Raw genomic sequence first — 26,847 nt, forward strand, 5'->3', positions numbered from 1 at the left:
TGTGTATAGAGCCATGTTACTGTTACTCTGTGTATAGAGCCATGTTACTGTTACTCTGTGTATAGAGCCAAGTTACTGTTACTCTGTGTATAGAGCCACGTTACTGTTACTCTGTGTATAGAGCCACGTTACTGTTACTCTGTGTATAGAGCCACGTTACTGTTACTCTGTGTATAGAGCCACGTTACTGTTACTCTGTGTATAGAGCCACGTTACTGTTACTCTGTATTTATTATTATTTTTTACACATTTGACTTTTTCTATTTCTGTTTTCTGTGTCTATTGTTTGGAAGGGCCCGTAGCTAAGCATTTCACTGTTGGTCTACACCTTGTTGTTTACGAAGCATGTGATGAATACCATTTGAATTGTTTGTTGTCGGACTAAAGCCTTCGCTCTCTCTGTGCTCTGCTCTGTTTAAACTAGGCTCAGTTCAGCTCAGCCCACAGAGCCAATTCTCTTGAAAGCAGCTGTCCTCTCTGTCCTCCAAATGGAGCCGCGATGCCTTCCTCACTAACCTCTCTCCCTCTCTCTCTCCACTCTCTCCTCCCTCCCCACTCTATCCCACCATCTCTGTGCCCCTTCCCTTCTTTCTCCCACAATATTTCTCCCCATTCTCTCTCACCCCTCCCTTTCTACATCCCTCTCACCCTCCCCTTCTCTCTCTCTCCTTTTCTCCCTCTCTCCCAGGTGATGCAGGTCGTCAATGCGGACGCCGTCGTGGTCAAGCTTAACTCTGGCGAGTACAAGACCATCCACTTGTCCAGCATCCGACCCCCCAGGATCGAGGGCGAGGTACGCACCCCCCCCCCCCGTCGCTATATCTTTGTGTTGTGTGTTGGTGTCTTGTCCTTGGCTTGGCCACCCTGACACAGAGGATCATTACCAGCTCCATAGGGGCGCCTGCTGTCAGAGCCACTGTTTGGAAAGCGTTGATGTGGGCCCTTTCCCTCCCCCAGTCTTCTTTGAAAAGGCATTCCTTGTCTGTCTCTCGGTCTCTTCTCTCTGTGTGTCTCTCTGTGTCTTTCTCTCTCTCTCCCACCCACCTCTGTGTGTTTGATTGCTGCAGAGAAGTGGGCTGATCCATCCTTTCCCTTACTCACAGCTCGCCGCGTGCACACAAGGAGAGACAAAATACACACACTGTCATTCACCTCTCATGTACTCCGTCACCACTGTAAGACAAGCATGCACACTCACTGTCACCAGGCACGCATACTTAACCGGTCACTACTCTGTCACACTCATGGTATCAGAACACGACTTTCAGTCGGTTTCCTTCTTGTACTCAACAAACACACAGCCCTACCACATCCACGTCTGTATATCTCCACTCCTCCATTTGTGTTTCCTCCCATCTAAGCCCCGCTAGAGTCCTAATCAGATTTGTCTCTCTCTGGTCGGGTATAAATTGAAAAGAGAGAGATGGACAGAAATAGTTTTTAAATGGAGCCCTTAATGATGGAAGAAGAACAGTAGCTAAATATAGTCATGTGGCCATCGCCAGAACAACCACACTGGAATTAGCTGGCGACCCCTGACCCCGTCTGCTATTGGCCCCATGATGATGATTTGGCACTCAGTGTAATTGGAGGAGATGGCACTTCCTGGTAATTTTTTTTTTTTTTACCTTTAACTAGGCAAGTCGGTTAAGAACAAATTCTTATTTACAACGACAGCCTACCCCGGCCAAACCCGGCCGACGCTGGGCCAATTGTGCGTCACCCTATGGGATTCATAATCACGGCCAGATGTGATGCAGCCTGGATTCGAACCAGGGACTGTAGTGACGCCTCTTGCACTGAGATGCAGTACCTTAGACCGCTGCGCCTCTCAGGAGCCCGGGTTGCCCCTTATTTCCTCCCTGATGCTGGGCTTTGTCTGAAATGGCACCCTGTTCCCTATATAGTGACTGCATGGTACCCCCTTACCACTGATACCAGGCCAGTTTACCATCCCCTCTAATGTGGGTTGGGTAATCTGATCCTAGATCAGTGTTGAGGACCTGAAACAACTTCTACCATGACTATGATTGCGTGATGGTTCAGCTCTAACCGAGACTGAGGAGGCATTTCCTGTTTCCCTTTCTCCTACCTGTATTGTTCCTAGTAGAACATTCAGTACGCCAGCCTTCTCTTCCACTGTCCTTCAGCCTGCGTCAATAGGGAGTCGTTGGTATTGGAGAGGAGCAGTTAGCAGAAGAATCCTACTTCTATGGCCTCGAGTCCTGAGAGCAACTTGGAGGAGTTGAGTACCTCTTGTGGGCAGTAACAGGCTTTTTGTTTCTGACGCAAGGCAGTTCAATTTGGACTATTATCTCATAGCTCTTTGTGGCTGGAAGACAAAGAAGAGCGATATACAAAAGAAAGCCTCATTGGTGAATTATTGTACTGTATTTAATGGTGCTGACAATAACTATTAGTCACCAATGTGCTGACTGATGTATCTAAAACGAATGAATGAAAAATGTCTGCAGTCTCCTAAATGACTGAGATGTTAATGCGTTGCTGTAAGTGTTGGGTGTTCTGAGTGGGCTGGAATCCCTGTGAGGACAGAACGTTGTTTCCTACCAAGAGTGGCTCAATATCTTCTCATAGGCAGTTCATTACGTAGGATACATCTCATTGTACAACGGGGCCAGTGTGATTGCAGGCTTTTGTTCTAGCAAAGCAGCAACACGTCTACTTCAACTCATCAGTCTTGATTGGTGATGAGTAGAATCGGGTGTGTTGCTGCTTGGCTGGAACGAAAGCCTGCACCCCACAAACCTTGTATTGGGTGCCCAGGTGTTTTGGACAGATACGGCTAAAGAAACACTTCACATGCGGACAAGGCAGTGTAGGAGCAAATATATGCTGCAGGCCTTTTGTCTGTTGGTTTGGAATAGCCTACCTTTCAATTAGAGGTCGACAGATTAATCGGAATGGCCGATTTAATTAAGGCCGATTTCAAGTTTTCATAACAATTGGAAATCGGTATTTTTGGGTGCAGAGTTGCCGTTTACATTTTTTTTTTACACCTTTATTGAATCTTTATTTGGCAAGTCATTTAAGAACACATTCTTATTTTCAATGACGGCCTAGAAACGGTGGGTTAACTGCCTCTTCAGGGGCAGAACGACAGATTTTCACCTTGTCAGCTCGGGGGATCCAATCTTGCAACCTTACAGTTAACTAGTCCAACGCAATAACGACCTGCCTCTCTCTCGTTGTACTCCACAAGGAGACTGACTGCCTGTTACGCAAATGCAGTAAGCCAAGGTAAGTTGCTAGCTAGCATTAAACTTATCTTATTAAAAACAATCAATCATAATCACTAGTCAACTACACATGGTTGATATTACTAGGTATTATCTAGTGTGTCCTGCGTTGCATATAATCTGACTGAGCATACAAGTATCTGACTGAGCGATGGTAGGCAGAAGCAGGCAAACATTCATTCAAACAGCACTTTCGTGCGTTTTGCCAGCAGCTCTTCGTTGTGCGTCAAGCATTGCGCTGTTTATGACTTCAAACCTATCAACTCCCGAGATGAGGCTGGTGTAACCGACGTGAAATGGCTGGCTAGTTAGCGCACGCTACTCGCTCTGAGCCTTGGGGTGGTTGTTTCCCTTGCTCTGCATGGGTAAAGCTGCTTCGATGTGGTGGCTGTTGTCGTTGTGTTGCTGGTTCAGGCCCAGGGAGGAGTGAGGAGAGGGACGGAAGCTATACTGTTACACTGGCAATACTAAAGAGACTATAAGAACATCCAATAGTCAACGGTTTATGAAATACAAATGGTATAGAGGGATATAGTCCTATAATTCCTATAATAACTACAACCTAAATCTTCTTACCTGGGAATATTGAAGACTCATGTTAAAAGGAACCACCAGCTTTCATATGTTCTCATGTTCTGAGCAAGGAACTTAAAACGTTAGCTTTTTTTACATAGCACATATTGCACTTTTACTTTCTTCTTCAACACTTTGTTTTTGCATTATTTAAACCAAATTGAACATCTTTCATTATTTACTCGAGGCTGAATTGATTTTATTGGTGTATTATATTAAGTTAAAATAAGTGTTAATTCAGTATTGTTGTAATTGTCATTATTACAAATGCATAAAACATTTTTTTATTTTAAATTGGCCGATCAATCGGTATCTGCTTTTTTTGGTCCTCCAATAATCGGTATCGGCGTTGAAAAATCATAATCGGTCGACCTCTAATATCAATACTTACTAGTCGGCAGATGGATTTAAAACGGTTGTTGTCATATACCGAAATGAGCACAATTAACATTAAAATGAAGCGTATGCCTGGTTAAAGCTTTTTTTAATGTCTTTATTTGTTTTTTGATAGCCTACTCAGAATGGCATAATCTCTTCTAATTTAGACTGGAGGTGTCTGAAGATCGTCATGGGGATTTCTATTCATATTGTAATGTGTAATTATTGCAGAAGGGAGAACATTAATCTGTCAATATAGACAATGTTTAGCAGTTGGAGGCTTATAGATTTTACACTTTCACTTTTTCCTCTATTACGCTTCATGCTGTATCTTCCCCTCCTCCCTTGTCCCCCCCTCACCCTCTCTCCCTTCTATTGTTAGCGTCTCAGATCATTAGGAGAATACTTTGTACTCCTCCTCTTTGTCCCTCTCCTTCTTTCCCCCTGTTCCCTTCCCTTTCACCCTTATTGCTTTCATTCTCTGTCCCCTGTCTCAATTCTCTGTCCCCTGTCTCAATTCTCTGTCCCCTGTCTCAATTCTCTGTCCCCTGTCTCAATTCTCTGTCCATTGTCTCAATTCTCTGTCCCCTGTCTCTGGTGCGTTGTCGTCGCTTGTGGATCAGAGTGGTATACTATGAAACATGCTAGATCTACTCCGGATAAATAAATATGTATTGTTACATACACCAGATAGGTGCAGTGAAATGTGTTCTATTACAGGATCAGCCATAGTAGTACGGTGCCCTGGAGAAAATTAGCGTTCAGTGCCTTGCTCAAGGGCACCTTGGCTGATTTGTCATCTTCTCGGTTTTGGTATTCTGACCAGGAACCTTTCAGTCCTGGCCCAACGCTCTAACTGCTAGGCTGCCGCTAGGCTACCTGCTGTTCTTAAAAAGCTAACCAGATTCAGTTAGCTTCACATTCCAGGTCAGGCTTCATCCGTATTACTCATCCACCTGCCACTAACTGTAGCAAGCTTGTAACTGCTTGTGCATTGAGACGATGCTGAAACATCAATCCATGGGCATCAGAACTATTCATTGAAACAATTCTGAAACGTCAATCCATTGGCGTGTCAGTGCCACATCTTACATTTGTGCCGAAAGAAAAGTTATCTTGCAAATTCAGCAGGCTATGGTGTGAAATAGACTTAGAATTGTCTTTATTTTATTACTTATCGTTAATGCCGTCTTTGCTGTGCTGATCAATGCACAGGTATCTTTTCCTCCCACCTCTCACTCCTTCTTTACCTTGTGGCCATAGACATATAATACATCAACTCAGCAAAAAAAGAAACTTCCTATTTCAGGACCCTGTCTTTCAAAGATAATTAGTAATAATCCTACACAGATCTTCATTGTAAAGGGTTTAAACACTGTTTCCCATGCTTGTTCAATGAACAAGCTGATCGTCCTCGCATTGGCAGATCATATGTAACAACACCTGCACAGGATCGGTACATCCGAACATCACACCTGCGGGTCAGGTACAGGATGGCAACAACAACTGCCCGAGTTACACCAGGAACGCACAATCCTTCCATCAGTGCTCAGACTGACCGCAATAGGCTAAGAGAGGCTGGACTGATGGCTTGTAGGCCTGTTGTAAAGCAGGTCCTCACTAGACATCACCGGCAACAACGTCGCCTATGGGCACAAACCCACCTTTGCTGGACCAGACAGGACTGGCAAAAAGTGATCTTCACTGACGAGTGGCGGTTTTGTCTCACCAGGGGTGATGGTTGGATTCGCGTTTATTGTCGAAGGAATGAGCGTTACACCGAGGCCTGTACTCTGGAGCGGGATCAATTTGGAGGTGGAGGGTCCGTCATGGTCTGGGGCGGTGTGTCACAGCATCATCGGACTGAGCTTGTTGTCATTGTAGGCAATCTCAACGCTGTGCGTTACAGGGAAGACATCCTGCTCCCTCATGTGGTATCCTTCCTGCAGGCTCATCCTGACATGACCCTCCAGCATGACAATGCCACCAGCCATACTGCTCGTTCTGTGCGTGTTTTCCTGCAAGACAGGAATGTCAGTGTTCTGCCATGGCCATCGAAGAACCCGTATCTCAATCCCATTGAGCATGTCTGGGACCTGTTGGATAAAAGGGTGAGGACTAGAGACATTCCCCCCAGAAATGTCTGGGAACTTGCAGGTGCCTTGGTGGAAGAGTGGGATATCATCTCACAGCAAGAACTGGCAAATCTGCAGTCCATGAGGAGGAGATGCACTGCAGGACTTAATGCAGCTGGTGGCCACGCCAGATACTGACTGTTACTTTTGATTTTGAACCCTCTTTTGTTCAGGGACATATCATTCCATCTCTGTTAGTCACATGTCTGTGGGACTTGTTCAGTTTATGTCTCAGTTGTTGAATCTTGTTATGTTCATACAAATATTTACACATGTTAAGTTTGCTGAAAAGAAACGCAGTTGGCAGAGGATGTTTCATTTTTTTGCTGAGTTTAGAAGGGTTTTGTGACCTCTGACCCTGGTAATTTGAATGTTAAGCTTATGGGTACACTAGCGATGGCTGCCAGTCTTGTCTTGAATGGGAACTATCAACTATGGATTATGTCTCTGGTTGGTTGCGGCTGTCAGTTTGTATTTAGACATTTGTGAAAGGCTATCTCAGGAAAGCAAATCCTTTACTAAATGTGTAATGTGATTAGGTATTTTAACATTAAAAAAAAAAATTATACAAAAATGTTTTTGATTTAATAAAATATTTAATCAGTAGTCTTCTTCAAATGAAGGAGATGATGATGTAATCTCTGCAAGAGGGAGGATATCTGATTTCATTGGTCCTCAACTCTTGGCTAGGACACTTCATTCAGGATAAATTGAGTTAGCTCTGAGGTAGCCTTTTAGTTCTGAAGGATTCTTTGGGATAAACATTTTTACCTGGCTAAAAGGCATCTGACTTTTGTAATACTGGTTATTCTAAGTTGAACTCAGAGTTGTGCAAAGTTACCTCAATAACTCCTCAAACCTGATTCGTAGTATAGTGCTCAGGTAGCTCTTTGTGTGTCTGTGTTTTCCACTCTTTATCCTTTGTAGTCATTGCTTCCCTCATTGGCCAGTGTGTCTGTACAGTATGCCTCTGCTTCCTTTGTTGTGACAGGCATGTCTGCATCTCTCTTCATCCATCCACCCACTCCTCCTCCACCATCTCTTCAATCTCCCTGCCCTCTATTCTCTCCCTCTTTTTCTGTAGCTCTCTCTGTATCCCTCTCTCTCCTTTTCTGTAGTTCTCTCTCTGTAACCCCCCCCCTCTTTCTCCCTCTCTGGCTGTACCAGATGCGTTGACAGCATGTACTTTGTGCTCCATTGCACGGTCGTATGTTTGGGGAAGGCTGGGAGAGGGGTTAAGACCAGCATATGGAGACAAAGATGTGCTTTCACTGCTGTCTGTGGCTCTGTCTCTGTGGCTCTGTCTCTGTGGCTCTGTCTCTGTGGCTCTGTCTCTGTGGCTCTGTCTCTGTGGCTCTGTCTCTGTGGCTCTGTCTCTGTGGCTCTGGCTCTGTGGCTCTGGCTCTGTGGCTCTGGCTCTGTGGCTCTGGCTCTGTTCTATTAGCTAACCCTAGTGTTACGTAAAGGCCAAAAGCGACGCCCAGAGTAGGAAGGATACATGCATACTGACACACTACAGCATTTGTCCTTGAGAGAAAGTGTTTGAGAGTTGGAAGTGGAAGAAGGTCACCATGCAGTGTTGCTGGTCCAGTTGTCTGACGTGTTTCCGGGGTGACAGAAATGTCACCACGTACGTGCAGTATGTGTAGGGTGACATCTCTGCTAGCCCTGCTTTCCCTACTGCCAGATGTCTGCTAAATGCTAATCTCACTCCTGATCAGTTGCCTGATTTAGTTAGGAAGCCCACACATGTTCTCCTAAGCTGGCTGTGTCAGTAGACAGACTGGATTTGGCTTCTCATAAGTAGTCTTACGCGCACGCTCACAGCTTGTGGCTACAGTGCCTTCTGTGACCTCCCTCAGTTCCATAGTAAAAGACCGGGTACCCCCTCCCTGTCCCTCCAAGCTGAATTGGGACTTTGGAGAGTTTCCAGGGCCAGTCCTGTGTGTGTGGCCTTATGGGGAGTTTCCAGGGCCAGTCCTGTGTGTGTGGCCGTATGGGGAGGTTCCAGGGCCAGTCCTGTGTGTGTGGCCGTATGGGGAGGTTCCAGGGCCAGTCCTGTGTGTGTGGCCGTATGGGGAGTTTCCAGGGCCAGTCCTGTGTGTGTGGCCGTATGGGGAGTTTCCAGGGCCAGTCCTGTGTGTGTGGCCGTATGGGGAATTTCCAGGGCCAGTCCTGTGTGTGTGGCCGTATGGGGAGTTTCCAGGGCCAGTCCTGTGTGTGTGGCCGTATGGGGAGGTTCCAGGGCCAGTCCTGTGTGTGTGGCCTTATGGGGAGTTTCCAGGGCCAGTCCTGTGTGTGTGGCCGTATGGGGAATTTCCAGGGCCAGTCCTGTGTGTGTGGCCGTATGGGGAATTTCCAGGGCCAGTCCTGTGTGTGTGGCCTTATGGGGAGTTTCCAGGGCCTGTCCTGTGTGTGTGTGGCCGTATGGGGAGGTTCCAGGGCCAGTCCTGTGTGTGTGTGTGTGTGGCCGTTTGGGGAGGTTCCAGGGCCAGTCCTGTGTGTGTGGCCGTTTGGGGAGGTTCCAGGGCCTGTCCTGTGTGTGTGTGTGTGTGTGGCCGTATGGGGAGGTTCCAGGGCCTGTCCTGTGTGTGGCCGTATGGGGAGGTTCCAGGGCCTGTCCTGTGTGTGTGTGTGGCCGTATGGGGAGGGTCCAGGGCCAGTCCTGTGTGTGTGGCCGTATGGGGAGGTTCCAGGGCCTGTCCTGTGTGTGTGTGTGTGGCCGTATGGGGAGGTTCCAGGGCCTGTCCTGTGTGTGTGTGTGTGGCCGTATGGGGAGGTTCCAGGGCCAGTCCTGTGTGTTTGTGTGGCTGTATGGGGAGGTTCCAGGGCCAGTCCTGTGTGTGTGGCCGTATGGGGAGGTTCCAGGGCCAGTCCTGTGTGTGTGGCCGTATGGGGAGGTTCCAGGGCCTGTCCTGTGTGTGTGTGGCCGTATGGGGAGGTTCCAGGGCCAGTCCTGTGTGTGTGGCCGTATGGGGAGGTTCCAGGGCCTGTCCTGTGTGTGGCCGTATGGGGAGGTTCCAGGGCCTGTCCTGTGTGTGTGTGTGTGTGTGGCCGTATGGGGAGGTTCCAGGGCCAGTCCTGTGTATGGGGAGGTTCCAGGGCCTGTCCTGTGTGTGTGTGTGTGGCCGTTTGGGGAGGTTCCAGGGCCAGATGCGATGACCAGTGCACAGATGAACTGTGACAACGCTGCCACGCTCTCTTTCCCTTTCTGGTTGCTGGGACTTCCTCCAACCATGGGACATGACATCTCCTTTGATTTGACAGGCTGTGGGACAAATGGTGACTAGCCACAGTGAAACGTGACTTCATGTTACGGGTACCAACCCTTTTTAGGCTTAGCTTCCTCTCTCTCCCCCCTCTGTTCTTTTTCACTCAACCATGTACTCGTCCCCTCTTACTTTCTCATCACTCCCATCTGTCTCCTTCCCTCTCTCCTCTCCTCTGGTGTGGCAGTGGTGTATTTTCAGATGCAAGTTATTTTGAGCAGGCCGGGTTGGAGTCGACTCTTTTTCCCCTCCCCCTCTCTCCAGCCAGCCTCTGCAGCAGTAGCAGGCAGCAGGACAAGCCTGGAGAAAACGCAATAGTAGATGGGGGAGATGTCAGAACAGCTCAATGAGTCACTGTTATACCCACTCCCTCCCTGTGTGTGTGTGTAATGGGGGCTTAATGTATAGCATAAGAGATGACGACAAACCGTCGTCTTTATGTAATGGGAACCAACACAGGAAGTGTCTCATCCTTAGGTGGAATGTATAGTTCTGACTCTTTGCTGTAGCTAGTGTGTATGTCTCATACTTATGCGGACAGAATAGCTTCCTTTCAACTCTACAGCTAAACTGTGTGTGTGTGTGTGTGTGTGTGTGTGTGTGTATCATGCTTCTGCGTACAGTATCTATTTTGCCATCAAAGTGCCTGGTGTTATTTTGCAGTCGATGTTTGTATTTAGTGGAATATGTTATTTTCTGTAGTTCTTCCCCTCTGTTTTGCTCTGCTCATGCCCTCACCCCTCTTGTTCTCTCGCCATCTATCTCACTCCCTCATGCCTTCAAACCCCCCCTTCCTCCCTCATGTCTCTCCATGCGTTCTCTTCATTTTGTTGTGCCTGTGGCCTCCAGCGTGGCGCACTGACCCTGTCATCTGGGGTCGTCCCACTGCACGTCCCCCGTGACTCACCTCACACCCCATTGGCTGTTTGACATTTCCTCTACGCCGGTTGGACCCCCGCTCCTTGCCTGCGATTGGCTGAAAGTTTTTGGCCCACGCACAACCCAGCAGCTCTTATGTCATCGCCTACGATAGAGTAGGCAGAGGAGGAGATGATGATGATGATGATGATGATGATCTCAGTGAGATTGACAGTGGAGTTAGCGGGGAGTGTGTTAGCTAGCTACGTCAATGGGTCAACCTGCGTAGCACTGTGATGTGGTAGTACGAAAAACATACCAAGACGCAAGAGAAACGGGGACAGCTGCTGTGACTTTAATAAATAAAAACATCTTACCTCAGGATACTTCACACGATGACTCTTCCAGAAACAGAAAAAGTAGCACTCGGATGTTAAATAAAAACATCTTACCTCAGGATACTTCACACGATGACTCTTCCAGAAACCGAAAAAGTAGCACTCGGATGTTAAATAAAAACATCTTACCTCAGGATACTTCACACGATGACTCTTCCAGAAACAGAAAAAGTAGCACTCGGATGTTAAATAAAAACATCTTACCTCAGGATACTTCACACGATGACTCTTCCAGAAACAGAAAAAGGAGCACTCGGATGTTAAATAAAAAAATAAAAAAAGTTTGTCATTGAAGATCGTAGAGGGTGGGGATGTTGTAGTGAAAGAGTGTGTCGGTGTGTGGAAGATGGATAACTGCTGCTTGAGTACCAGTCTCTTCAGCTAATCCACCTTCTATAGTCCATGTCATGTGCCAAAGATACTGGTCTCTCTGCTATCTTCAAATATAAACATTCTATCATTAATGAGTTCCAGGAGAACCCAGGGGTTGGGTATAAGCACAGTGCTTGTTGACATGGCTGAGGTGTGTTTTTGTTTGTGTTTGTGAGCTAGCGCCATGTATGTCTTGTATTAAAGCTTCAGGTACTGTGTGCTCCTCTTTCCCTCCCTCCGTCCCTCTCTCTCTACAACAGTTTCATGCTCATTTAGTTAGGGAGGTCTTTACACATGCAGTCAGTCTTAAATGCAGGTTGTTTCTCTCAAAGTCCCTCAATGTACAGTTCCATCTTCAGTGTTCATTCTCTCTCTACAGGCTAGCCAGCGTGCCCACGCCATGCACACTCTGCGGCGTCTGCACACTCAAAATGCACTCCACGCACAGCACCTTGCAAAAGTATTCAGGCCCCTTGGATTTCTTCAGTTTATGTTAAAAAGTGGGATTAAAATGTATTTAATTATTTTGTTTTTGTTAAATACTCATTCATTTTATTTTATTCATTTTATTTAAAAAAAATATATACAAAATTCATAAAGTTTGCATTAATATTCAGCCCCTTTGTTTTAGGCAACGCTAAATAGGAGTACGATGTGGCTTTCCATTGAACCTTTTATTAAACCTAAGCAAGTCGGTTCAGAACAAATTCTTATTTACAATGATGGCCTAGGAACAGTGTGTTAACTGCCTTGTTCAGGGGCAGAAAGACCGATTTTTACCTTGTTTGCTCGGGGATTCGATCCAGCAACTTTTCGGTTACAACGCTCTAACCACTAGGCTACCTGCCACCCCAAAATCGAGACTGTGAAATAACGGGTTGATTTTTGAATGACTAACCCTTCTTCTGCTCCCCCCATCCCCACCCCCACACTACCCCTCAAAAATGTTTAGAACACCTACTCATTTAAGGGTTTTTCTTTATTTTAATTGTAGAATAATAGTGAAGACATCAAAACTATGAAATAACACATGGAATCATATAGTAACTGAAAAAGTGTTAAACAAATTGAAATATATTTGAAAATCTTCAAATAGCCACCCGTTCGTTGCCTTGATGACAGCTTTGTACACTCTTGGCATTCTCTCAAACAGCTTCACCTGGAATGCTTTTCCAACAGTCTTGAAGGAGTTCCCACATATGCTGAGCACTTGTTGGGTGCTTTTCTGTCACTCTGCTGTCCGACTCATCCCAAACAATCTCAATTTGGTTGAGGTTGGAGGATTTTGGAGGCCAGGTCATCTGATGCAGCACTCCATCACTCTCCTTGGTCAAATAGCCCTTACACAGCCTGGAGGTGTGTTGGGTCATTGTCCTGTTGAAAAACAAATGACAGTCCCACTAAGCCCAAACCAGATGATGGGATGGCGTATCGGTGCAGAATGCTGTGGTAGCCATGCTGGTTAAGTGTGCCTTGAATTTTAAATAAATCAGTCACACCATAACACCACCTCCTGCATGCTTTACGGTGGGAAATACACATGCGTAGATCATTTGTTCACCCACACAGCGTCTCACAAAGACATGGCGGTTGGAACCAAAAATCTCAAATTTGGACTCTGCTCGTGTTTCTTGGCCCAAGCAAGTCTCTTCTTCTTCTTGGTGTCCTTTTTAGTCGTCGTTTCTTTGCAGCAATTCAACCATGAAAGCCTGATTCACACAGTCTCCTCTGAACAGTTGATGTATCTGTCAATTGAACTCTGAAGCATTTATTTGAGCTGCAATTTCTGAGGCTGGTAACTCTAATGAACGTTTCTTCTGCTGCAGAGGTAACTCTTGGTCTTTCATTCCTGTGGTGGTCCTCATGAGAGCCAGTTTCATCATAGTGCTTGATGGTTTTTGACCATGTCTTAAAGTAATGATGGACTGTCGTTTCTCTTTGCTTATTTTAGCTGTTCTTGCCATAATATGGACTTGGTCTTTTACCAAATAGGACTTATGTATAACCTCCCCCCCCCCACCCTGTCACAACACAACTGATTTGCTCAAATGCATTAAGGGAAAAAAATTCCACAAATTAACTTTTTAAGGTACACTTGTTAATTGAAATGCATTCCAGGTGACTACGTCATGAAGCTGGTTGAGAGAATGCCAAGAGTATGCAAAGCTGTCATCAAGGCAAAGGGTGGGTACTTGGAAGAATCTAAAATATAACACTTTTTTGGTTCCTGCATGAATCGATTTGTGTTATTTCATAGTTTTGATGTCTTCACTATTATTCTACAATGTAGAAAACAGTACAAATAAAGTGAAACCCTTGAGTGAGTAGGTGTTCTAAATCTTTTGACCGGTAGTGTACATACATCCATTTGTAAGGTCCCTCAGTCAAGTATTGAATTTCAAGCACAGGTTCAACTACAAAGATCAAGGAAGCTTTTTGAAAGCCTCATAAAGAAGGGCAGTGATTGGAAGATGAGTAACAAATCAGACACGGAATATATCTCTAAGCACGGTCAAGTTTATAATTATGCTGTGGATGATGTATCAAACCACTCAGGCACCTGAACTGAGGTGCAGGTGGGGATGGAAACTTCTCAGGGATGTTACCATGAAGCCATTGTTGATTTTGAAATGAACAAAGTTCAGTGTCTGTGATGGGAGAAAGCTGAGGATGGATCGATATTGTAATGACGCCACAATGATGAACTACATGACAGAGTGAATAGAAGAATACAGAACAGTCAGAAACATGCTCCTTGTTTACAAAAAGTCACGGAAGTAATACTGCAAATATACACAGCAAAGGAATATCCTTTTTGGTTCTAAATGCAAAGCCTTCTGTTTGGGGCAAATCCATCATGTCACAGAGGAACTGCCTCCTTATTTTCCAGCATGGTGGTGGCTGCATCATGGTATGGGTATGCTTGACATTGCCAAGGATAAAAAGAAACTGAATGGAGTTAAGCAAAGGCAACATCCCTGCTTCAGTCTGCTTTACACCAGAGACTGGGAGAGGAATTCCCTGTTCAGCAGGACAATAACCCAAAACACAAGGCCAAATCTACACGAGTTGCTTACCAAGAAAGACAGTGAATGTTCCTGGGTGGCCAAGTTACAGTTTGGACCTAAATCTGCTTGAAAATCTATGAGAGGACTTGAAAATGGCTGCACGCCCAATTTTTCAGTTTTTGATTTGTTAAAAAAGTTTGAAATATCCAATAAATGTCGTTCCACTTCATGATTGTGTCCCACTTGTTGTTGATTCTTCACAAAAAAATAAAGTTTTATATCTTTATGTTTGAAGCCTGAAATGTGGCAAAAGGTCCGAAGTTCAAGGGGGCCGAATACTTTCGCAAGGCACTGTATATATCCAACTGTCTCAATCCTCTGAAATGCATTCCTGTCTGTGTCGTCTTTCAATATTGTTACTGTTAATGCAGGGAATAATGGCTTAAATGGGAATTGGAACACGTCCCCTGTTTCTCTCTGCCCTGCGTCATTTATCACAGATCGATGCCATCCTTTGAGGCCTTAAAAGTTAGCTTGAGTGTGTATTGTACAGACACGCTACCTACCATGAACATCAATAGGCCTACAGGACTGTGAAATGGGCAGAGCAATGTTTTTGAGCATTTTCTATCATGCGCTGTAAAAGGTGGAAGCAGGATGAGTCTGACGGTAGACATCGCCAATTGTTGACAGTAGAACAGTATATTAGTTTATATGGACAGTTTATGTGGAGGCTCAGTAGCTGGAGTCATACAAAATGCATTAGACCCGTCGCATGGCAAAATATTGTGTGGTTCCTGCGGATCAATGCCGCCTATCGATTCCCGGGCCTTGTGGAATCGTTTTATGGCCCCCTTAAAAAAAAATAAAAAAAAGTGATTTGGGGCCTTTTCGTTCCATCTCTCCATCTCTCGCTCCCAGACTCTTTTTTTGTGTGTTCCATTGCCATGGTTACTGGGACGCTGTGTCCTCACACAAGGTGACATTAGATGCGTCCTTGGGTCACATGGGCTCGACGTGTCCGCTCTAGGGGATAGAATCTCTACACAGATATTTATAGTTTGAGATTTAGATGGATAGAGGCTGTCCTCTCTTCCCCTCTCTTTTCCTCATCTTCCTCCTCAAATCTGTCTGCCTCGCTATCTGTCAGTCTTCTTTCTCTCCTTCCTCCTGAGGGGTTTCACACTCCTGTAGAACAGGGGAGACGATAGGTCTGTGTCCTCTCTCTCTGTGTGTGTGTGTGTGTGTTTCTCTCTCTCTCTAATTGGCACAGTACAGTACAGCTGACATTTAGGTTTTTCCCCTCCTGACTTGGATCCTTTCTTGAGCGAAACACCTCATTAACAAATGTTTGAGTGTCTTTCTGCGAGGTGAAGTAGTCTTGACCCAAGTGTAGTTGTATCTGGGCATCAGCTGATAATGGGCCTTGGCAGGCACAAAATGGAGGAGTTTCAGAGAGTCCGCTCAGTGAAAGCCTATTAACACCCATGTAACCTCCTTAGACACATCATGGTGGATTCAGTCCCTAGGCAGTATACCAAAGACCCCCTCATCCCAAGGTAACTGAGCTTCAATGAAAGGCCTTTGTGATAAGCCCATGCGGAAAACAAAATGGAGGCTCTGGGAATCAGCAGGAGGGGAGTTCCATTGGCCAGGTGTGAGATTAACTGCGCTTCACTGAGCTGGAGAGAAGGGTGGTGGAGGGGAGAGTGAGGGGCTAATCAACCCAAACATCATTACACTTTGGCCAAGGTTAACGGAAACCACATTAGGCGGTTAAGATTGTGATTTCTTTCATGGCTGGAGTCCCTCCTGTGTAGTCAGGTGCCTGGCTCACACGGTCAGGTCAACTCTTTTGAACAATGTTCTCTAATTGCTAAGGGCGCTAGGCTAGTGTAAGTAGGCACATTCAGAGGGAATCTATTCCAATGGAAATGGAGCGTGGGTGTGGGCGCAGTTTTGTAACGATGGTTTCTCTTTCTATAAAGTGAGGGGTGGGCTACTCCACCCAAAGCCCATGCTCCTGTGAGACACACTGCCCCCTGTGTCCTCTTCTCTAGAACTTTCCATATGCTCAGCTGCAGAGCACACGTGTCAGCACCAACACAAGGAGAACGACTAGAACATCCCAAAGGAGGAGAGGAAAGGGCGAGCGCCGTGTGAGTGTGTGTGTGGTGGAGAGATAATAATGGTCTTTATAGAATGGGCGGCAAACACAGAGCTATTGTAATCCATAGCCTTATTTCTTTTTGCATTTGTGCGTGTCATTTCTTTGTGTGGGTGTGTTTGTCATTCACTGTAATTGTTGTTGTGTTCCTGTTTCTGTGTGTCTGTTCCTGATACTGAAGGAGGACAAAAAAATAATGACGCTTTTGAAAATGCAAATGGGTTCTATTTATGTTCTGTTCCTGCCTTGTGTGTATTTGCACGTGTTTGTGTGTGTGTGTGATGCTGTCATTCATGCCGGGTTATTTATGATCGAGATGGAACAATGGCACCAGTCCTCATCCCATCTCCCCAGTGACAGGACTCCTGAGTGGGAACGGTAAACAACAGTGCAGTGGGGATTCAGACTGGTGGGGAAGAAAGAAGGAAAGGGAGCCGGGGCCACGGCAGAGAAACAAGAAGGATGAGAGGGATGGCTGGAAGTCAGTGTTTGAATACGTTTTAATAACTATCTCTTTCTGTCCCCCTCTGCTTTCCCCTTCTCTCGTTCTCATCCTGTATCTCGCTGTCTCTCTCTCTCTTTCTCCTTTCTCTCTGCAGGAGAAGAACAAAGACAAAGACAAGCGTTTCCGTCCCATCTACGACATCCCCTACATGTTCGAGGCCCGCGAGTTCATGAGGAAGAAGATCATTGGCAAGAAGGTAAGAGAACCACGCCCACAAGTCCCACTCACGTAGAGCTGTAGTTGACTAGATCTGCTCCAGAGGCTCTCCCTGAAGATCTAGTGTAGTCTAGATCAGTGCTTCCCATCCTTTTTCCGTTACTGTACCACCACCTGAATTTCTCTCTGCCCGGAGTACCCCTGAAGTACCCCGTCATGTGTGTTTTAGTCTTCTCATGAGTCTTCTCTAGTACCCCTGTGGATAGGCCAAGTACCCCCAGCGGGAACCACTGGTCTAGATCATCAGTTTTCTTTCTTGCACTGTTGTCTTGAAAAACACACACACTCCTGTAATAACTCACCTGCTATTTTAACTTATTTGATTCATGTCAAGTGACATGGGAGTTGTCCCTCCACTCCTACCTCATACACTGACTGACCATTTGATTTGAATCAGGAGATTCAATCTAGTCGCTCCCGATCTGGGCCTGACATCTCACTCCCTCTCTGGGCGGAAATCATGTGTTTCTCCAGCCCTGTGGCTCTGCAGATTTAAGCGGGTATTTTTGTGTGTTTGTGTCAGTAGTGATTTGTTGGGCCCAAACATGCTGGTAGTTTACATGGTCTTCACAGCAGGGACCGAAGTACTACACTTAAGAGTGACTGCAGAACACGCAGGCACACACAATCCTCTGGGCTTTTCACAACACCGAGCAAGGGGCCATGAGAGTTCAGTATTCAATTGGAGTTTGGAAACTCGCCACGCCCCTTATATTCATTTGAATCATCAACGTTAATGATTTTTTAATGAGGAGATATTCTATATTCTCCCTCGAAGCTAGTGTAGAGTGAAGCGACAGTAATGATTGCGGCGTGATTTGCGGAGACTGAATCAAGTCAGAAGTTCTTAGTCTGTCAACGTGCAAAAACACAGTTAAATAACCCCTCACCCCCCCAACATGGCTTAACTGAGTGAGAGGAGATCATTCTTGCTGTATGATTTAGTTCTATGTGTGGTATGGGTGTAACGGTACATGTGTTCGTACCAAGCCGTTCGGTACGGTATGTTTTTTTAACACTGTGCTTATTGGCTGTGCCTACACTACGTTGTATGCCTCGAGTAAATTTGAGCACAATTTTGTTTTCAGGCTATTCCGTCAGACAACTAGAGCCTATGCACACATTGTAGTCAAAATTAGAATCCTAATTGGCGCATTTCAAGCTGTCCTTTTGTGAGGCGCAGCCGGGAACTAGTTCTGTACGATGGCGAGGGGTGGGGTCGAAAAACCAGGAGTATTCTCCATTGGTTAATCTCCAGTTTGGGAACATTTTGGCTTCCCACAAGAGTACAACGGCGATGGACAGAGATTGTCTCCACTGCTCAACGAGAATAGCATATGCAGCTGCCAACACCTCAAACATGAAACATGTTGACACATTTACGCCGACATCACCTCCAGTATTCCTACCACTGGAGACAAAAAACCCAACAACTTCATCTCCCCTCTGAATTGAAGCAGCCCCTCACAGCAGATTCTGACCAGGCAAAATAAATGACAAGAACGATAGGTCAAATCAAATAGCATTTTATTTGTCACATGCCCCGAATACAACAGGTGTGGTAGACCTTAGTGAAACTCTTACTTACGAGGCTTTAACCAACGATGCAGTTGAAGAAATATAGTTAAACTAAAGTGAAAATAAAATAAAAATAATAATCTAAAAGTAACACAAGAAAATGACATAACAATAACGAGACTATATACAGGGGGAACCGGTATCGAGTCAATATGCAGGGGTACAGGTTAGTCAAGGTCATTTGTAAAGTGACTATGCATAGATAATTAACAACCAGTAGCAGCAGTGTAAAAACAAACGGGGGGGGGGTTGTGTGTGGCAGTCAATGTAAATAGTCAGGGTGGCCATTTTGATTAGCAGTCTTATGGCTTGGGGGTAGAATCTGTTAAGGAGCCTTTTTGTCATAGACTTGGCACTCTGGTACCTCTTGCCGTGTGGTAGCAGAGAGAACTTGGGTGACCGGAGGCTTTGACAATTTTTTGGGCCTTCCTCTGACACTGTCTAGTAGATAGGTCCTGGATGGTAGGAAGCTTTTCCCAGTAATGTACTGAGCCGTACACATGACACCCTCTGTAGCGCCTTTACGGTCAGATGCGGAGCAGTTGCCATACCAGGCGGTGTTGCAACTGGTCAGGATGCCCTCTGGTGCAGCTGTATAACTTTTTAAGGATCTGGGGACCCATGCCAAATCTTTTCAGTCTCCTGTGGGGAAAAAGGTGTTGTCGTGCCCTCTTCACAACTGTCTTGGTGTCTTTGGACCATGATAGTTAATGTTCGGCCCTCCTTTTCCTATAGTCCACCATCAGCTCCTTTGTCTTGCTCACATTGAGGGAGAGGTTGTTGTCCTGGCACCAGACTGCCAGGTCTCTGACCTCCCCCCGTTAGGCTGTCTCATTGTTGTCGGTGATCATGCCTACCATTGTTGTGTCGTCAGCAAACTTAATGATGGTGTTGGAGTCGTGCTTGGCCACACAGTCGTGGGTGAATAGAGAGTACAGGAGGCGACTAAGCACGCAGCCCTGAGGGGCCCCAGTGTTGAGGGTCAGCGTGTTGTTGCCTACCCTTATCACCTGGGGGCTGACCGCCAGGAAGTCCAGGATCCAGTTGCAGAGGGAGGTGTTTAGTCCCAGGGTCCTTACCTTAGTGATGAGCTTTGTGGGCACTATGGTGTTGAACGCTGAGCTGTAGTCAATGAACAGCATTCTGAAGTATGTTTATAGCCGTGGATATGCGCCCATTCTCGGTGGTTGAGAATAATTTTGGGTTTCAGCACCTCCTGAAAGTGCTCTCGAAGCTTTGCGAACTTCGTGTTCTCGCAACCATTTCAGCAAACGGGTAGTACCTGCTCTATATAAGCAAGCTGAACCTGACGTTTGTCAGTGAATTGGCCAGTGGACCCTGTGTTGCTCTTACTACAGATGGATGTACCTCCATGGCTACAGAGAGCTACTTAACAGTGACATCACATTAACACCGGAGTGGGAAATGAGAAGTACCTTTTTTACGTCCTCCAGTGCTTCTGCTGGCATCCACTATAAACATCCAGCACATTGACAGTCCAGGAGAAGCACTCTAGTGCTGCCGTGGTTTACGGAGAGAAGTTGTACTCCTGGGTCTGTTAGAAAACAACTCAAACATTCCTGTGCCTGGAGTGAGAGCTTGGTAGACGTATCTACGTATCTACAGTTATGAATGCATCTGACTCTAAAATCATCGCACGTCGACTAGATCTATATCTCAAATGGATTATATCATCTGGGAAGGTGCATGAGACTCCAACCAGACCTGGATTGAAACACTATTTTGAAAGCTTTCAAATACTTTCAGCGATTGCTTTAGCCTTGCGTGGAGTGCCAGTTTGGCGGGGGGTTGGAACTTTTGTGACTATTCAGTTGCTTCCATTGCAACAGGCATGCTCAATCAAGCCCAGCTAATGTATGTCAAATGATTTTCAAATGGTATTTCAATCCAGCATCGTCTTATTTATCTTCTCATTCTTCTTTGCCCCTCATCCTTGATTCGATTCCTCCACCTCTTCCATTCAGTCATTATAAAAGCTGAGAGTACGGCACTGTGTTCATCCATTGCAGTATATTCCTTTAGAAGGCTAGGCCCTCCCCTGTTTGTTCCGATTCCTTTGAAGTGATGACGGTTTAGGTGTAGAGCTTCTGTTCGCTGTAGCCCAATCCATCCAGCATGAGACTAAAACATTCCCCCGTTCTTTTGATTTGATTTGTATTCACAATTTAAAGTTACAAATGGAAAACGGTACAATATCAAGTCCAAACTAAAATATTTTGCAACAGAGCGTTTTCTATTAGTATATTGAGGCTCCCCAGCTCAAACGGGCAACAATGAAGTATTTTTTTTTACCTTTATTTGAAACCCTGGCTTATCATTAGTTTCCTCCCGTTCTTTAATAACCTGTGTTTTTGCTAAGACACGGCTCAGCTGAGAATAGATAAATGTTGATACCCAAACTATTTTTACCTTGAGGGTAGGTTCACTGCCCTTGGCCGCCATGGCAACCAGAGTTAGAAAGCACGACAAGGAAGAATCTGAGATGATTAGCCGCATCAAGTGTTGTATTGATGTAAGGGTACAGTGGTGTGAGACGAGGGTGAATGTACCAATACGTACATGGAAGGAAAAGGGCTGTAATGCTGATCTTTGACTGCATATAGGCCTAATGTGCTTCTATTTTGATCCCATTTTGACTGCAGAAAAGGGAAATGTCAGGGAACCCAGTTCACTAAGTAAGTGTGGAAGCTAAACCATCCAACGAGCAGATTTGACAGTCCTACCAATGCTTTTGTCCTGCTATGCAGAAGGACTAGTGTTTTGATTACAGCATCAATTAGAGAGGGAGTTCTCTGATCGTGTCCAGTGGCTGTTTTTATCTCTCCTGCTTCGTTGGCCACCACAGACACCATCATTTTACCTCAGCAAACACAAAGGAGGACAGAAGAGATTTGACAGTACTGTAGGTGGCAGGTAGCTTAGCGGTTAAGAGCGTTAGGGCCAATAACCCAAAGATTGCTGGTTCGAATCCCAGAGCCGACTACGTGCCCTTGAGCAAGGCACTTAACCCCAATTGCTCCTGTAGGTGGCTCTGGATAAGATGGTCTTCTAAATGACTAATGTTTAAATGTAGTACTAAAGCCTTTGAGCCTGGTTTAATTTGAGAACCTGCACTGGGTTCTTTTAGCGCTCTTAGCTCTGCTCGGCACGACCGGCACCATCACTTTACTTCATCAGCGGGGTAATTGGGACTTGACACGGTGGTACTCTGCGGTATTTTCAGACACGTCTGGTGCTCGGGGGGGCACGGTACGCCGAAAGCCCCAGCTCGGAGCCGCCCGCGCTCTGCCCTCGCCTCACACACCACGGCAGACTACATTAGTTAAACAAGTTATTTTTGCTCCCTCGAAATCCGGTGGGACGGCGTGCAAGGAGTGCTGCCATCCCCAAATTGGGTTCACCTGCTGGGCATCCCTCATCAGAATGTGCCCCTCTTCAGTCCCGAGTGGTCCGAAAGAGGGTTTTACATGACAGGTCAAAGGTTGAATCATACAGTCCAACAATGGTGGTTGTTGGGAATTGAACCAACTTTTCCCCACAGAACACTATTGTCATCGACTTAAGCATAAAAGGCGTACAACACTGAAATACAATAAGCTCAATCAAGCAATCATTCAAAGTGTCTGTTTAGTAAGTTGGCAGACAGCCAGAGGAAGCCTCAAAGTGCTCCACTTTAAGAGATGTATAAAATAATAATGTCCCACTGTCTCCATCTCTATCAAGATGTCTGAGATACTTTTCATCTGTTATGAAGCGTGTCCAATATTCAAAGGGTTTCTGTTATCAGAAGCTGGGTCCGTATCAAATGGATGTCAGAGCATCAGTTAAGAGCTGTTAATGTGTGACTGAGGTAGTTGGTTATTTTTTTGACTTGCACAAGTGGAGGAGGAAAATACCAAACTACCCTCTTAATGATTGTGGGCTACAATAAAACCTCTTTCAATACATTTTAATTACCAAGTTTCAGGGATTAGTCATATAAACAACAGTTTATGACTAACAAGTTCAACAGACAATTTAACCAGACTGCATCTCAATTCTAACGTTCTCTTGATGTGTGAGGAGAACATTTTGTTTTGAATCCCAGTTAGCGTTTTTTTGATTCAAATGTGTCCAAGTTTTATTGGACCTCTTAACACCCACACACACGGCTCTGAAAGGAATTCAAGAGAGTGGATGGATACAGTCAGTCAGTGTACAATCTCAGGCCATAGACTTCAGGTTGCTAATCACAAGATTAGTGCTGATATAGGATCAGCTCCATATCTCATATATATATATATATATATATATATATATATATATATATATATATATATATATATATATATATATGTGTATATAAATAATAATCCGTATCATTTGATTGGTTCTGAATTTTAAAAGACTTATCCTCTATCAGCGCCTCTACTATCAGCCGCTGTGAATATGGGCCCTGAAGTGCTGTACACAAGCCTCAGATGGTTAGACTGGACTGGAGTCCATGTCAGGTCGCTTCTCTTCCTTCTATCCCTCAACACACTGACAGAGACGCCAGAAAGCCTGAAGTTTATTCGTGTCGGGTAATGAAGGTAAATCTGCAGAGAAGTGCTTTCTGCTCTCTCTATTTCCGTCTCTCTCTCTCTCGACTCTCACCGTGTTGAAATAGCTGTTTCGCTCGGTGACATAATCCAAAGCTAGATTTGGTTAACTTTATAAGTAGTGCTGTTCCTCTTTTCTATGCGCCGGGTCTCAGCCTCAGCAGAAAAAGTCCAATGGAAACGTTGCATTAATCCACTTATCAGGGGAGAGCACATTCGGATAATCCTGGCCTGCTCAAAGTGGCTCCTGTTCTGCTGCGTGAGTGTAGTACAGTGAATGGCACTTTTTACAATATTTTTTAATAACGTGTGTGGGAATGTAAAGTGAGTCACCGTGGCGTTTGTGTTGCCAGTTTGACTATAGTGGGAGCAGTCGGTGTGTATAGCGGTATGCACACGTGTTTGTGTTTCTCTTTATACAGTGGGGCAAAAAAGTACTTAGTCAGACGGGCCTGGACATGTACTGGCTTAAGCAGGGGGACACGTCTGGCACTGCAGGATTTGAGTCCCTGGTGGTGTAGTGTGTTACTGATGGTAGGCTTTGTTACTTTGGTCCCAGCTCTCTGCAGGTCATTCACTAGGCCCCCCGTGTGGTTCTGGGATTTTTGCTCACCGTTCTTGTGATCATTTTGACCCCACAAGGTGAGATCTTGCGTGGAGCCCCAGATCGAGGGAGATTATCAGTGGTCTTGTATGTCTTCCATTTCCTAATAATTGCTCCCACAGTTGATTTCTTCAAACCAAGCTGCTTACCTATTGCAGATTCAGTCTTCCCAGCCTGGTGCAGGTCTACAATTTTGTTTCTGGTGTTCTTTTGACTACTCTTTGGTCTTGGCCATAGTGGAGTTTGGAGTGTGACTGTTTGAGGTTGTGGACAGGTGTTTTTTTATACAGATAACAAGTTCAAACAGGTGCCATTAATACAGGTAACGAGTGGAGGACAGAGGAGCCTCTTAAAGAAGAAGTTACAGGTCTGTGAGAGCCAGAAATCTTGCTTGTTTGTAGGTGACTAAATACTTCACCATAATTTGCAAATAAATTCATTAAAAATCCTATAATGTGATTTTCTGGATTTTTTTTTTCAAATTTTGTCTGTCAAGTGTACCTATGATGAAAATTACAGGCCTCATCTTTTTAGGTGGGAGAACTTGCACAATTGGTGGCTGACTAAATACTTTGCCCCCGCTGTACATGCCTGCTCAGTTCACAGGAGTCACTAGATCCCCAGGTCCAGGTCCCAGGTGGGACTTTGTGTGGAGTTTGCGGTTCACCCCACTTCCCTAAATGATAGCCAGCTGCTTTTACTGTGTTAACAACACCAGGGCATCTGAGCACATCAATACTGTTATGAAGTCATGTCTCTCTCCACCCGGGGCTTTAAGACGCTGGAATTACAGCTGTGTGTTTGAGCAGAGCCGAGGCTCAGTTTTTAATCCATAAAATATATATTAGACTTCCCCGCTGCACCTAGCGCCAGACTATTAAACTCAACCACTCACACTGTGGTTGGTGTGGGGAGCTCTGCAGCAAAACAGCCCTGTGTCTGACCAAGCATGCTTTTTACTTATTGGACACCTACACTCTGATATCTACCTACACTCTATCTACGCAGACGCCCGCACACACACGCGCACAGTTAAGCGAATCTCCGAGCCCCTGATCCCAGTCGGAACAAACACATTTCTTCCCCTCCTCCTCCCCATCAGATATCCCCCTCCAGTCCTCTCCTCTAGGGGTCTCTTCTAAATGACTTCTCTATCTCGAGATCTGCACACTGGTCTGTGGAGAATCTGCTGGATCCTCTAATCTACCATCGCTTTGTCAAACCTTTTAATCTATCATCACTTTACTTAATGGGGTCAGACTCTCTCCCTCTCTGTCGTGCTCTGCTGAAAATCTGCTCTATTCCTTTTCCGTCTCCTTCCTCCTGCTTTTGTCCTCATTTTTTCCTCTAATCTTTATCTTCCTCTTTCTCTCCATCTCTGCTCCTCTCCTCTTTCTCTCCATCTCTGCTCCTTTCTTCTTTCTCTCCATCTCTGCTCCTTTCTTCTTTCTCTCCATCTCTGCTCCTTTCTTCTTTCTCTCCATCTCTGCTCCTTTCTTCTTTCTCTCCATCTCTGCTCCTTTCTTCTTTCTCTCCATCTCTGCTCCTCTTCTCCTTCCCCTCCTCTCCTACACCTCTCCTCTTTTCTCCATCTCTCCTCCCTCTCTCACGCTCTTCCTCCTCCTCTCATCTGAAGTCATTATCCCTGCCCAACGATGCAGAGCCATTACAGAAGATGTGTAGATTCGGGAGGAGACGCGACACAAAGCACAAATGAACCAAAACCATCTTTTATGGAGGGAATAAATGCCTTTATTTGTTGAGGTACAAAAAAGCTTACAGCCGTGTTCCGCTGTGGGAAAATGAGGAGCCTCGACAGGAAGTCTGCGCTAAATGAAATTTCCATTATGCCGATCAGATTGGGTTGTTATGCTTATTTTCTGTTATGAAGTGTGTGTGTGTTTGCTAGCGGGAATTTTACTAAGAGCATCTTATACCAATGTTATTGACAGTAATATGTTGTGTAGTCCAGGCAGTTTTCTATATTAAGTGGAAGTTGAGCCTTGTGTTTTGGTTTGTTATAGGGGAACTTTCCACTCATTCTGTTAGGTCTACTTTAACATGGAAATAGATGCAATGGCCTCTGAAGACTTCTAGTAACAGTCACACACAATAACATTTAGGGTAGTAAATGCTTCAGCCATTTTGTAGAAAGAAATATATTTTGTCATATACACTGGATAGAGGCAGTGAAATGTGTTGTATTACAGGGTCAGCCGTAGTAGTACGGTGCCCTGGAGAAAATTAGGTTTAAGTGCCACATCGACAGATTTTTCACCTTGTCTGCTCAGGTATTTGAACCAGCAACCTTTTGGTTACTGGCCAAACTCTCTAACCGCTAGGCTACCAATGATAAACCCTACGATTGTGCCCTATTGTTGTACAAAACGCTACATCGCTCCACATAGTCCTCAAATGTAGTACGACACCCTTTAGTCCCCTTTTACGGTTACACTGTAGCCCCAAACCCTCTCGTCGCTAGGCCGTTCTAGCTTCTTCCTCTACCACTCTCTCACATCCCCATCTTACCACCCACCCTTGCCAGACGCCAACTTAGCAGAGAGCATGCTGGGACATCCATTTCCTATAATCCTGTCTACCCTCCATCACCGTGTCCTTGTCCAGCGAGGCCCTCAGATTAATGACAACGCTCGTGTCCTCTCCCACTTCTATGTGACCCCACCATCTGGGACGGTTGGGACCCTCGCACCTCTCTCTAACAGAATAGCTCTTTGTTTGCTCAACTAAATGATGGAGTAAAAATGCAGGCCTGGAGATTCCCAGATTGTAGATTCCCTGTTGCTCCCATCCTGGGCTTAGGGAATGTCATTGCCGGTCCCCACCTATCCTATTCATCCCTGCTTCCCTGCTTCTGTTTGCTCTGTCGGCCAGGAAGGGAGGAATGGGGGAAATGGTTGTTCCCCATCT

The 26,847-nt window shown here is 45.6% G+C and overlaps 1 protein-coding gene and 1 long non-coding RNA gene across 2 annotated transcripts in view; one reads left to right on the forward strand and one right to left on the reverse strand.

Moving 5' to 3' along the window:
* LOC149972966 (uncharacterized) overlaps nt 1-26,847 on the reverse strand; it is a 280,595-nt gene that overhangs the window by 53,616 nt on the left and 200,132 nt on the right. The window lies entirely within an intron of this gene.
* LOC110499879 (staphylococcal nuclease domain-containing protein 1) overlaps nt 1-26,847 on the forward strand; it is a 319,253-nt gene that overhangs the window by 33,913 nt on the left and 258,493 nt on the right. Inside the window, exons 10-11 of the mRNA XM_090213660.1 lie at nt 689-793; nt 17,015-17,116. Coding sequence (XP_090069786.1) covers nt 689-793; nt 17,015-17,116 — 207 coding nt within the window. The remainder of the gene's footprint in view (nt 1-688; nt 794-17,014; nt 17,117-26,847) is intronic.

The sequence above is a fragment of the Oncorhynchus mykiss genome, chromosome 21, assembly GCF_057628025.1.
Source record: "Oncorhynchus mykiss isolate SJ-2025 chromosome 21, ASM5762802v1, whole genome shotgun sequence".
NCBI lineage: Eukaryota > Metazoa > Chordata > Actinopteri > Salmoniformes > Salmonidae > Oncorhynchus > Oncorhynchus mykiss.